Genomic DNA, 14,640 nt, shown 5'->3' on the forward strand with positions numbered 1-14,640 from the left:
CTATTTGATTCCAAAGAATGATGAAAGAGGAAATTTTTGAAAACAATCCTAAGAATAATTTATATTAAAGACATTTCTTTCGCCCTCATAGCTACATCATCCCTCTCAAGGCTTCCGCTTTGGAACTGTCCGGGAGAGCAGTGCTGAAGATTATGTGAGGCAAAGCTTCCCAGAGATGCATGAGTATATGAGAAGGTACAATGTTCCAGCCACCCCTGACGGAGTGGAGTATCTGAAGTGAGTATCAACCTCTTGGATCCAGAAAGTTCTCACCAAAAGAAATATCTTAGCTACTGATACATATATAGTATTTGTTGTTGTTTTAATGACAGCTAAATATACCCACTGTGTGTTCAGTAATCCCTCACATTGTGAGACTGAGAAGGCAGTATGGAATAGTGTGCATTTAATTATGTGACCTAAATTACTAGTTACCTGCATAGTCCCCAGTTGGCAGTAGCTTTGCTCAAAGTGCCAGTGGGGTCATTAGTGTAGCAGATGGTAGGGGAAGTAAATGTTGGCTTGACATCACTTGAGAAAACAATGGTGCTGAAATGATCAAACACTCAGGGAATGTGGCCAGAGGATAAAGTGTCCCAAAGCAACCCTTTCCTTCACAGTGAATCTCTAAGCCCATGGACTGTCTCCTCTTGCCACAAGGAAATGGAATTTATCTTAGAGATTTCCTGTAGAAAGGAAATAAGATAAAAGGCAGTGATTCCCATGCCTGCATCCTTCTCATCAGAATTTATGAGAAGCAATCAAGAGCAATCACATTGCCATGGCAGATTATCAGAGCCTGTAATTCAGTGAAGCTGAATGCAAAGAAGGGTGGTGCAGTTATGGATCTGCTCATCTCATCTGTCTGGGAAAAGGGAATGAATGGGTCCTGATAAGCACCACAGCATGAGGGTGAGCAGCCCTCTCCCTTGTGCCTGATAGCCTCAGGACAGTGACATAAATTCAAGCTTCCAATCCCTAAAATCATGCAGCCCCAGAAAACTGGTTTATCTATGGTCAACCACAATAATCTTCCCAATGAACAGAAGGACTTGCCACCTCAAATTCTCTTTTAATAAAGAAGGGAAACAAATACATAATTGCATGAGACATGAGAGCTATATGTTTCTCAAGAGCTCTGGTGACAGGACCCTAAAACTCCTTATGGACTTTTATAGAGTCTAGAGAGGAAGCCTTGTTTGTGCTCTCAGATTTGCAGTGTTATGTAGCATGTTTAAACACCATGAAATGGCACTTTCAGTTTTTCAGGAACATTAAAATGTTAGAGTCCCTCTCTAACACAGAGTTGAGTGCTCCTTTGCCTTCCAGCCGCCCCCCCCCCTTCTGTATTCTCTCCTTCAGGCAAATTCATGCCTGAGAGACAGAATAAGATGTCAGGGAGATGGCAGTGGCTCCCAGCTAGATAGTAATCACTGACAGACTGGACTCTTCTAGCAGTATAAAAAGAGTTAGATGAGCCACACTGTGGCTGTCCCCAGTTCCACTCCTCTCAGGGTATTCATTTTTTTTTCTGGAGACTTCACCTGAGAAGGCCCCAATACTCAGAGTTGGCCCTGCGTTAGCCTGGAGAGATGAAATCATGAGAAAAGCAGTCAGAGATGAAGAAGCCAAGACCTTAAAGAAGCAACTTGCCCACGGTAATATAGCCAGAGTCAGGACTAAAACCAGATCTCTAGAATCCAATCACTGCTTCAGGTTAGTCTAGAAACTGCAACAGAAAAGTAGGTCCTTGATGTTCAAAGAATAGTCCATGTTCCAGCAGAATTCATGCTCCTGTTAGCACTTGGGAGTTTGTGAGAAATGCAGACTATCAGGCCCCATCCCAGAAACTGCATTTTAACAAGCTTTCTAGGTGACTTGCTAATGGAAGTGACGTTGGAATATAGGCAGAACTTAACATTAATGCCCTCTGACTTCTTATCTTTGGGTTTCTCTCTCTCCATGTTTGGCCCAGTCACTGCCTATGCTCTTAGCCACCACTCCAAGAAACCACAGTCCTCATATTACCCCCTTTGACATCCCAGAGCCCTGACTTGCAGAACACACCTCTATGGTTGCCTATGATATGTGTATTATTGTGATATGTGCATTATTTTGTGGTACATGTATTATTAAAAGAGTTCTCAAAAAGAGCATGATTCTATAATGGGAGAAAAAAACGGAGGCCCTGCCAACTGTAAGGATGATTCAGCCGTCTAGAAGCTGCTTATACCTGAATCATACCCAGCCACTTCCTCACCGGTGCAGGGCCCCAAGGGAGTCTGTGAGTTAATTGCTTCTCACCTTCCTATGCAATAGAGACTTGTCATAACTAAATTCACTTTGCAATCCAAAATCAAGAGTAATTATTTAAGGATACCACTGAGACTGGACCTCACTAATTACTGCTTAGAAAAACTGAACCCCAATTTTTTTCTATTGTTATTGCTACCTCAAATATTTGCAGAGTATTGGTAAATGGTAACTAGTTGCTGTGTAGCTCCCAAGGTACATTTTGTTACTGTGGCAGTAAAACCTTTATTGGAGAAACATCTTTCAGCTTGATTTTTATTTTATTGCCAAGATTCCATTAAGGTTCCTCATCATCAGCTCCTAGGAGACAATTCACATTCTCAACCCTTTCTGAAGCTTCCCACAGCTGTGGAGCTGGGAGATGTTTTTTTATTTTGGTTAAAGACAAGTCTCATGACTTAAATCCAATACCCCTGGAAAAAGGAACACATTTTTGAATAGGCTGTTTCACTTCCTCAAAGAGTAGAAAGAGGAAGCAAGGGTCATTGGCATCAAGAAGGAAGTTGGCCTATTTACTCTGTGTCCATGTATGGCCCCAACAAAGCCATCCATATAAATATGTACTTCCTTCCCACTGATAAACCTTAGAGGTGGCTAAGGGTGTCTTTCCTTTTTAGATTTTTGATAGGCCCTAGCCGTGTTCTAGTCTGAGTTTGAGGCTACTCCACTTTGAATTCCAATAGACTCATTTTTGGCTCTAATTGAGGAATGACTGAGTCCAGATAGAATAGAAAAAGAGTTGTTCTCTTTGCCAAGATGCTTGGATAGCCTTGAGGGTCGGAAGCCTTTCTTAAATGGCTATATGTCCTACAGCTGTCCAAAAATGATTTGAAGTAGCTGCAAACAAGAGTCATTGCATATACCTTAAAAGAGTTTCTTTTAAAATTCCTTCTTCCTTACCTCCTTTGTAATTGAGAGCTCAACCGGTGCTGAGACATACCTATCTCTGGACCATTTCTGTGCCTACATTTAAGAAATGAGGAGAACACATGAAGAATGCACAAGTCATCTGTTGGTATCTTGAGCCCAGTCCACGTCTTATTCACTGATACAGTCCAGGAACACCTACTTTAAATGACCCTTGTCTGAATCACTTCCTAAGATAGGAGTGAAACATGGATCTTTAGAGATGTATTAATAAAGTAGATCACTAAGACCTATTCTTATTACCTGTGCTTCCGCTTCCAGTTAATGGATGCTAGCGATGGACTTTAAAGAGACCTTAGCTCTCTTTCCCCAGGAATGCTGGATCTCATATTTGTATTTCCTTAATATGTATTCCTAAATGTGAAATGATGCCTGATTGCTGAAGAATATGATAGTGATTTTGACAGAAAGAAATAAAAATCTCCACATACTGATTAGTGAGACCACCTGGCTCCAATACTTACTAGCTATGTAACCTGGATCCAGTTACTTTGACTCTCTGAGCCTCAATTTCCTCATCTGCTAAAATGGGATAATACCCCCCACCTCACAGTCATTATGAGTGTTACAGTGTGTGGAGAACAATCGAGTCACTCAGTTAATGTAAGAGAACTGAGCCTTCCCATTCAATTCAGTCACTTTGGCTTTATTGTTGGCTTTAGAAGTAATAAAAGGAAATGGTAGATAAACCCATTGGAGAGATGTCATGCTCTCTTAGAAAAGTGTCTGTTTCCCCTGGTCTGTTCTCTACGGGTCAGTGAGATGGCAACAAGGCTGAGTCAGCAGCTACCTAACTTGTGCTGTCCTTTCCAGGTTTCTGTCCCCTAAACAAAAGCCGGCTGTCAAACTTTCTGTCTATTAATGAATCATTTTTCTCTTTTATTCTCTTGGTCTTAAATATAGGAATGATCCAGAGAAACTAGATGCCTTCATCATGGACAAAGCCCTTCTGGATTATGAAGTGTCAATAGACGCTGACTGCAAACTTCTAACCGTGGGGAAGCCATTTGCTATAGAAGGTATTAGCCAGTCACTCTTGATTCACTTTGACTCAGGATGCTCTCGGTTTGCCAACCTAGCAAGTCATAAATGCCAAAGTCAGAGGCAAAAAGCTATTCATCTTGCCTTGTTTTCATTTTCAACTCATAAGTATTTAGCTATTAAGTTGCTGGAGTTAGGAAGTTATTTTTCACCTACTCCACAAAAATTTATTTACCCAATTGTTAAAAAAAAGAGAACAAACACTGTTACCCAAATGATGTTGCTTCAAATATCTGAGAGTGGTGGCGCAGTGTAACAAACAGGGAGTCCAATTTTAATTTAATCTTTATTTTCTAATTCCTACAATGAATCTGACGCAAAAGCTAGGATGATTGCATTCTACAACTGGAAGGACCTCAATGTCGATCTAATCCAATCTACTCATTTTACCCACAAGAAAGCTCAGGGATATTACATTACTTTTTTCATAATCACAATTAAATGATAATATTGGAATTAGAATCCAAATCTCATGGTTTCTAAATAAATGTTTTTCCACTGGATGGGAAAACAATAGAAAAAGAAATCTCCTTCTATACCTTAATAACCTTTAAGAATCCTAAATAAAACCTTGTTTGGGACCTCAGGTTTGCCTTTCTCCCCACAGGTAGCAAATTTTTACTCCCAACTTCATCAACCAATCAATCAAACTTCAGGGCCAGAGAAGGATTGCTTTGTCAGTTGCTCCTTTCATTCTGGACAACAGTTGATATATGGAGCTGATAGTTTGAACCAGCAAATTTCACATCTCCCAATTCCCAGCTTCCCTTCTCTGACAGTACATGCTGGCTCTCAAGACAGCCATGCTCACTTGTCAGAAAACACTTTGACTTGAAACAATCCCATGAGGGTGCCCAACTCCTATCCCAGAAAACCCTGCTTTTCCGTATGTTAACTAGTGTATCAAAACTATTCTGATTCCAATCTCCCAGCTACAGTTGGTCTCTGTCTCCTCTAAACATATCAGCAAATTTTTTACTTCAGTCTTTGTTTTTGTGATAAATGAGAATGTAAGAGCTGATGTTTCTTTGAGCCTTCTCCTAAGAGAAATCAATCTTTTCTCCAGGCAAAGTGACCTCCACCTGAACCAGGGATAGAACTCAGGAAGAGAGAGATTTAGTGGTAGTTGTCTTCTATTAAAACTACAATCCGAGGCAGCACAATCTAAAGAACAAAAGAAAGAAAGAAAAAGCAAGAAAATCAATAGAACATTTATCATAGAACCCCATTTTGATGTAGCAATGGAAAAATTCCCATTTTTGTGGCATCTGGGGATATGAAAGGGATGTTACTTTTTTTTCTGTCCTAGATACACTGGGTAACTGAGGTCCCTTCTGCCTTTAGCAGCTACTAACAATGAATCATTTGTAGCGGGCATAAGAATGAGGGACTCCATTCTCCACCTTTGTCTTCAGGGGGCAACCCTATCTTGTCAAAAAACAGTGGTGAGATGGCTTGTTTGCCTCTGCTAGACCCCAGTGCCAGATGCCACACAATTAACTCCCCACTGGTTTCCTGTTTACATTTCCATCTGTGCTCCTGAGACTTAGTATCTTACAGTTCCCATCATCTCCACACACCACATTGTTTTCAAAGGGGATAAGCACAAAATGGCGCATGAAAGAACTCTCTCAGCAAGAGAACAGAAAGACTACAGACTTGAATAGGAAACATTCTCCTCCTGGTTGGTTTATTCTTAAAATAAATAAATAAATAAATAAAACCCACTGGTGGTTTATTCTGGGTAAGGTGCAAATCAGAAATTTTAATTCAGTACTACCCCTCCCAACAAGTTCACAGCCTGACAACAACTTGGTAAAGCACAAAGAGAGGATACTTAAAAGTCACAAACAACAATGTAATAGGGATACTAGTAAAAGTCTTGATCACTGCTTTTTTAAAATATGTTAATCTCGGGCAGCCCGCGTGGCTCAGCAGTTTAGCGCCTGCCTGCAGCCCAGGGCCTGGTCCTGGAGACCCGGGATCGAGTCCCACATCCGGCTTCCTCCATGGAGCCTGCTTCTCCCTCTGCCTGTGTCTCTACATCTCTCTCTCTCTCTCTCTCTGTGCCTCTCATGAATAAGCAAAATCTATTTTTAAAAAATGTTAATCTCATAAATTTTTAGGGAATATTTCTCTCAAGGAAATTTTTAAAAATATTATATGCTTTGACAACATTTATGTTTTTTGAACTTATAAAAATGTGGACTTACTAATTAATTAGACATTATATGCATTAAAATGTCATGAAATTTACAAACAATTCTTACCCTTTTAGCTTGCAGGAATGTTTTATATATATGTATCTGTATCACCTGTGTAATAACAGTGATGTAATAGATGATGTATTACCTAGTATGTAACTCATGAGGTTAAATTTGAAATAAGTATCTAATTCATATATTGATGGAGTTCATGAAAGGACCTTGGTATCTGCAAATAGTTTCCCAAGTGCTTAAATGGCTTTGGGAACTTAGGAGGGGAAGACAGAGTCCATTGATTTCTTCATGTTGAATCTACCTTCACTTTATATAGTACTGATACCCCACCAACTCCTTGTGAGTACTGCTCACCCCTCCCAACTTCACCATTCTGCATTTATTTAGGCTTCAATATTTTTTTAAGATTTTAGTTATTTATTCATGAAAGACAGGGGGGGTGCAGAGACATAGGCAGAGGGAGAAGCAGGCTCCCTGAGGGGAGCCTAATGTGGAACTATGATCCCAGGACCAGGGGACCAGGGGATCACAACCTTAGCCAAAGGCAGACACTCAACCATTGAGCCACCCAGGCACCCCTTATTTAGGATTCAAAGGCAAAGGTGAGGCACATGTGAGCCAGTGGCTCCACTTTGAGTTTGAAACCTTTTCCTGAGGACTCAGCCCAGCAAACGGAAACTATTCAGAATTCAGAAGCATGTGGAAAGTCTTTCGTCATATTAAATACCATACACCAGAGACACAAAGACATATCATGTGCTCTGGAGAAAAAGAAAGTGTTAAGATAAATGAATACATGTCCCAAATTTATGCATTGGAGTTAGCTGACAATAAAGGTCAGATGGGAAGAAAGAGTAATGGAACTGCACGGTAATGATTTGTGACCTTTCTGCCAAAGACCTTTGCCTGTTTTTGAGTTTGTTCTTTTACTTGCTTTCCACTAATTATTTAATACAGTGCTTGGAGCACTAGTTCTGGAACCTGAGTGCTTGGGTTAGAATACAGTTGCTGTTACCAACTGTGCCCCATTGAACAAGTCATTTCATCTGTTCTTCAGGCCTCTCATCTGCATAATGGGCTTATGAATGCCACATCTAGAGTGGAGTCGTGAGGGTTAAGTAAAATAATACATATGAAGCATGGATAAGCATAGAGTGCCCAGTAAATTATTATTCGGTATATTGAATTAATAGACTGAGACGGATTCCCTATAAAATTATCCCAGGATAGATAGCTTTCATATATCTCAGCTTCTCCCACGCACTCCTCTCTTCACTCTCATGTGCTTGGGGGTAAGGGAAACCCATTCTTAAAGTCTGCTTTACAGTTGGGACTATTACAATATGTTCTCAACCATTGCCCCAGAGTAGCTAAATATGGTATTCCAAGGAGAGACAGCAAAAATGAATTAATCTTTCTTCCTGAAGCCTTTTTAACCCTATCTAAGATCTCATTTTCAAAATATCTATTACCCAACTACATTTCAGGAAGATTCTTTTAGTCTATGAATTTCCAACTATACATTTGCTAGCCAAAATATATTTCCCCCACTCTTAGCTGAGTAAAGCTGATTTATCCATGGGGAAAAGATCAGAATTCTGTTCTGAAAATTGTTCTCTTGGGCTATTAAGCTGTATCCAATTTCCAGGGTGCCTGATGCCTTCATCTTTAGGGTTGAAGGATTCCATTTTGCTTCATCCATCAACCACAAAATAGTCAACCTCTTCTTTATTGCAAAGCCATGTTTCTAATGATAATGAAAGCAACTCAGGCTGTTAGGTTGAGTCAGCAATTTAAAAATAAAAAATTCTTTAACCAATGAACACAATCAAATTTGAAAAGCAACTAATAAAGAGAAGGACAGAAATGAAACTTTCAAGGTTTTACTAGTTTGTGTTTCTGAATAAAATGGATTTTTATGTCTTTTAACAAATACCTCTTCTAATCACCACATAACTCTTTTTCCCAAGAGAAATTTCCCCCCTTGTTCTATATGCATAGTTTATTTTAATTAGCTCATAATAATCATTATTAATGCTAATAATCATTGAAATATCAATACTCAATATATATTAAAATAGAAAATTTAAAAGGATAGTAATCTATTTTTAGCAGTAGATTGCAAATTAACCTTGAAGTGATGGAGTAGAGTGATTTAATATTTATTATTTCCTAGGTAGCAATTTTTTATAAATGTCCCTGCAACTTCAACATAGCTTTTTCCCTAAGGCATTTTTAATACTTTTGTTGTAGTGCCAAAATTCTATTCTTAGAATATGTAGATTTATCATAAGTATTAATTTCAGCTTTTTAAACTTTACATCATGCATTTTTGTCTCATCTACCCTAAATGCCACTATCAAGAATCAATCTAAGATGCCTCCTCTCATCCTCTCATTGGGTAGCAAGCTCATTCCTTTAAACTCCATAGAATTTTATCTATCCTCCTCATTGCATCCAGTTTTTCTATTTGACCTTTATTGAATTTATGCATCATCTATCTTGTTTTCCAGAAAAGTCCTGTAACTTTCTACCACGTTGTGTAGCTATTTATGTCTGCTTCATCTCCCCAATGCCCCCATGAGCTTCATAAGGATAGAAATGGTGTCTGAGTTAGCTTGGAAGCCTCCATAGCCTTTGGTGGAGTATTTGGCACAGAATAAGCATTCAACACATGTTTGTGGAATTATGAATAGATGAATAAGTGTGTAATAAGTGCATATCAAATGAAAAATGAAAACATTTTGCCATTATTAACTTAACCTGGGCTCAAATTGTTAGCTTTGAGATGATTCTTAGAAGAAAAGATATAGTCAGGGAATATCCTTGCTAGTTAATTTCTTCATATATGTATAATCATCTATCAGTCAGGGCTGTACTTACATTTATTTACACAACTTATTGAAAAGTGTATAAACAATCTGTCCATGAATGACATATATATCTGTTTGCTGAAAAAAAGCCATCAGTTTAGATGATTGTGGTTCTTTACTGAATTGCCTGGTTCAGGGAGATTACATCAATATGACTGTAGTGATAGAACCTGTGTTGAAGAGGAGGAAATAGGCCAAGTATTCCCTTGTCTTGATCATATCAAGTTTTGGATGGGATCCCTGGGTGGCGCAGCGGTTTGGTGCCTGCCTTTGGCCCAGGGCGTGATCCTGGAGACCTGGGATCGAATCCCACGTCGGGCTCCTGGTGCATAGAGCCTGCTTCTCTCTCTGCCTGTGTCTCTGCCTCTCTCTCTCTCTCTCTCTCTCTCTCTCTCTCTGTGACTATCATAAAAAAAAAAAAAGTTTTGGACACAGTAGAAAGAGCATTGGCTTTAGACTCAAAGAGACCTACTTCCAAATGCTAGCTTTGCCAACTACAAACTGTGTGACCTTAGTCAGTTTACTTATTCACTCTTTAAGTCCTAAAGTAATACTTATCATGTATAAGTTCATACAGGGGTTAGACACATGTGGAATATTACCTGGTAGACAGTAGGGATCAATATGTTCTAGTTCTTATTAAATTCCAGAAAGATCTAACTCAACTACATACCACAGTCTAGTATGCAATCTTAGTCTAGCGCATGATCTATAAAATGAGGTAAGGTACATACAAAGTTTATTTTGGCACATAGTGTATACTAATCTCTCAATACCTGTTAGAAATTGTTTTGAAAGTTATTGCTTCAGGGGGAAAATGGTGTAATATTCAGCAAACCTGGTATTAGTTATCCTGATGATCAACCCATTTCCAGCAGATAGTTCCAAGTCTTCCTACTATATGTTCTATATGCCCCAGTTCTCTCTCATGGCATCTATCTCACTAGTAATGAAATAATCATTACATAGTGCAATAATAACTATCTCCCTAATGTCATATACACTCAATAACAGGGACTATATATGCCTTGTTCACTGCTAAATCCTGATCACTTAATGCAGTGCCTATTCCTCAGCAAACATTTGTTGAATGAATGAATGAATGATGAATGGATGAGTCAGTAAATCATTGAATTTTATTAGACATATGACTAGTATTGTGCCTGACATGTAAATAAATGCTGAATGAATGAAAATGCAATTGAGTTGTCAGTAGTGTTCATTGTAATAAAAGTTTCTAAAGAAAACTGGTTACTTCCTTGTTGTTACCCATTATAAAAAAATGTTATTTAATGATAACATCAGCAGAACAGGCTGCCTATGTAAAGTCTTGTATTGTCAGTCTTGCTTTTCAAACCAAAACTACTAAGCACAAAGTAGGCACTCAAAATAGCTCTCTGAATGGAAAATTCTAATCATGCTCTTGACGTTGTCATCATTTCCTTGACTTGCCATTGTTAGGCAACAGACAAAATCCCATACAGCTCTTTAAAATTCAAAAATATTTTCTGCATTATTTATTTCTTCTCTTTTATTGGTTATAAACACATCTCAGGCCTCATTTTTTTAAAAAAGGATTTGTGTATCTGCAATAAAAAAAATGGAACAAAAACTAATGTCCAGAAATAAATTGTAAGATAGAATAATTATAGCAAGCATTTGTTTTCATGAAGTATTTTTGAATTCTTGACAGCCTTTTAGTCTTTATCAGTGAAAAAAGAACTAGCTATACTTTTAATTTATCTTCCTCAATCATCCTGAGGGTGAAACATCTTTTTTGACTATGTTATCCAATAACTAAAGATAAAATTAGTTAAATAGCCCTTTCACATGGCTCATCAAAGAGAATAACAGTGAATTAACAGTTTGGAAAGGAAGTAAAACCACACAGAGTGAGGATAGAGAGTCCAAGCTGATTAATAAAACTCTAACAACACATTACATTCACCTTTGTGTTCCTCCTTCATCCTTTCCCCTGCCTTTCTTGCCTTAAATAACCACTATCCTGGATATCTGGCTTATTAGTTCCTTGAATTTCTTCTAACTGTACTTTTGCCACATACATATGAATTCCTAAAAAATACGCTATTTTATTTTGGATGTGTTTATATTTATACAATGGATTCATGCTATACTCTTCTGGGACTGACCTTTTTTATTCAGTATTGCTGAGAGTCATCCATATTATCCCATATAATTCTAGTTCATATGTTACACACTATATAATATTCCAATTTTGTAAATATTCCACAATTTATTTATCCATTCTTTTTTCAAAGAACATTTTTTTCTAAATGTTTACTATGAATAGTGCCTCTAGAACATTCTGGCACATATCTCCTGGTATGGTTGTAGAGAGCTCTTTAGGAATGTACTTTAAAATTACTAGTCCTAGCGGATATAAATGTTCAACTATACAGAATAATAGCAAACTATTTTCCACAATGGTTATATTAATTTGTATTCGCAGAAGCAACATAATAAGTGATGTTATGGACCTACATCTTCTCCAACACCTGGCCTTACCAGACTCTTTTTTTCTTATTGACAAATTTTTGTAGACGTTTTAATTCTCGTTTTATATTGTACGTTCACATGGTCTCATTATTTAAAAATTGACAAAATAAAAACAAGAGAGGTTCATGCATGGCCAATGATGAGAGAATGTCATAAACCAGGGATTATAATTAATCCAATTTTGTGTGTTAAGGTTCACAGGAGGGGTTCTAAGAGAGGTGGGTAGGCAATCCTAGTCCTGGTAAAGGCCTCAAAGGTATCTTCTCAAAATTCTCTTGAAAGGAAGGACAAAAGGCCTTGGAATACAGTGTGCCACCAAAACACAGTGCACAGCCCATTCCTCTCCTTTCCAGATTCATCTCTTCTATTCAGAAAGGCAGCAGATGCATAGTAATCATACCTTGGATATTACTGAGTCCTTTGAAAGAAAGATGGTGAAAGCTCATCCTACCCTTGCTACCAGATCTGATAGCAATATCACATAAGTGTGGTGGCACATCTTAGGATCCTCTCGAATGAAAAGCTGATCTGGTATTATATTTTCTTCTAGGATACGGCATTGGCCTCCCACCCAACTCTCCACTGACCTCCAATATATCCGAGCTAATCAGCCAATACAAGTCACATGGGTTCATGGATGTGTTGCATGATAAGTGGTACAAAGTGGTTCCCTGTGGAAAGAGAAGCTTTGCTGTCACTGAGGTAAGGAAAAAGAGTGCTGATAATGTTGATTCTTTGTATCACTTTACCTTGAAGAATATGAAGAAATGCTGTTACATATGTCTTGTGGTCAATAATCTAGGCTATTACATCTACTAGAACTCACCATGATGTTTGCATTACTCCTAACTCCACTTGAAGAGTGTACATTCCGGTAGGAATTTGCATAAAGACTAGTTTGTCTTGGATTTAAATATGATGCCATTTTGATGAGTCAATGTCTGAATTTTCCACTTTTTTTCTATATGTTATATCCCAAAATGCAGAAGAAATGCTGTTTGAATTACAGCAATAGTATCTAAGATTGTCATTAACAGTGTTTGGTTCAATTGTTAATTACTGGACTAATGATATGAACTTCAGTAGATCCTTCAGGATCTACTCAAAGTATTTCCCAGTGGTCCAACCATGAATCCTTTGTGGGTTCACAAAAATAAACACACCTTAATGGGTAATTCTTAGATTACCAAATCATAGATTTTTTAAACTGAAAACAACCGAAACCTTTCTTTTACAGATGAGAAACTAATACCTAGAGATCTAAGTGATTTGCCCAAGGCCCACAAATAGTCAAAATCCACTTATTTCTATTGTAGTGCTGTGCCTTTATAATATAATTAGAAAGAAACCATGAAAGTGAATAATTAAGATAGGAAACTAAAAGATATAACAAGAACCATAGGTTCAGGTATTTAAAAGAGAAGCCAAATAAACTAGTACAAGATCAGCCAGACATTTAAAAACACAACACTACAGTCAACAACAATGGCTTCACATAACCTCTATTTGCCAACAACTCACAAATTTACATATCTAAATATTCTTCTGAGCTCCAGAACCATATGTCTACTTTCCACCCTTGAATATCCTACAGGCATCTCACATTCAACTTGTCAAAAACTGAACCTTTGATCTTCTCTCCTAAATCTGCTTTTCCTCCTGTGCTTCATATTTTGGGTAATGGTGCCTCTGTCCATTCAGTTACTCATTCCAGAAACTGTCAAGGATCCTTCATGCCTTCCACATCTCCCCTTTTGCATCCATCAACAAGCCATATTTTTCCTTCTATAAAATATATCTCAAGTATGCCCATTTATTGCCATCTTCACTGTCATTGCTGTAGTTCAAGCCCTCATCCTTCATCCAGACCACTGCAAAAGTCTCCTAACTGTTTTCTGTTTTCATGCCTGCCTTTCTCCAATTTGTTTTCTACATGGCAGTTCACTCTTTTGCTTAGAAGTCTGCATTGGCCTGTCATGTTAATTAGGGAACAATCTGAAATGCAGAACATGGCTACACTGCCCTGTGGGACTGCCTACATCTTCAGTCTCATCTCACACCACTTTCCTCCTGCCTCATTGCATTCCCACAACCATGGCCATTTTATTTATTTTTCTAAAGATTTATTTTATTTATTTATTTATTTATTTATTTATTTATTTATTTATTTATTTGAGAGAAAGAGGGCTCGCACGTGTATGTGCTCACAAGCAGGGGGAGGGGCAGAGGGAGAGGGTCTAAAGCAGACTCTGAGCTGAGCCCAGAGAGCGACCTGGGGCTTGATCTCACGACCTTGAGATCACGACCTGAGCCAAAGCCAAGAGAGTCAGACATTCAACCAACTGAGCCACCCAGGGACCCCACAATGGTTATTTTATTTTATTTTTTGTTTGTTTTTGTTTTTGTTTTTCACAATGTTATTTTAGATAGAGAAATGCCAGTGGCTTCCCTGCCTTGGCAACTTGGCACATGTTATTGGATCATCCTTCCCAAATACTCTTACCCCTGACGTTTACCAGCTAATGCCTCTTATAAATTCCCAGCTGAGGGGCCCCTGGCTAGCTGCATTGGTGAAGTGTCTGCCCTGCATCAGTCTTCCTGCTCAGCGAGGAGTCTGTTTCTCCCTCTCCTTCTGTCCCTGTCCCTGCTTGTGCTCTCTCACGCTCTCTCTCTCTCTCAAATAAATAAATAAAATCTTTTTTTAAAATAAATAAATTCCCAGCTGAAATCTCACTTCTCCAGACCCTGCC

At 38.3% G+C, this 14,640-nt stretch overlaps 1 protein-coding gene across 2 annotated transcripts in view; it reads left to right on the top strand.

Annotated features, from left to right (window-relative positions):
• The window catches only part of GRIN3A (glutamate ionotropic receptor NMDA type subunit 3A), a 151,288-nt gene that overhangs the window by 98,960 nt on the left and 37,688 nt on the right, over positions 1-14,640 (top strand). For both annotated transcript variants that reach the window (XM_026013172.2, XM_026013173.2), the window contains exons 4-6: positions 92-237; positions 4,144-4,259; positions 12,441-12,592. In XM_026013172.2, the coding sequence (XP_025868957.1) occupies positions 92-237; positions 4,144-4,259; positions 12,441-12,592 (414 nt within the window). The remainder of the gene's footprint in view (positions 1-91; positions 238-4,143; positions 4,260-12,440; positions 12,593-14,640) is intronic.

The sequence above is a fragment of the Vulpes vulpes genome, chromosome 12 (assembly GCF_048418805.1).
Source record: "Vulpes vulpes isolate BD-2025 chromosome 12, VulVul3, whole genome shotgun sequence".
Classification (NCBI taxonomy): domain Eukaryota; kingdom Metazoa; phylum Chordata; class Mammalia; order Carnivora; family Canidae; genus Vulpes; species Vulpes vulpes.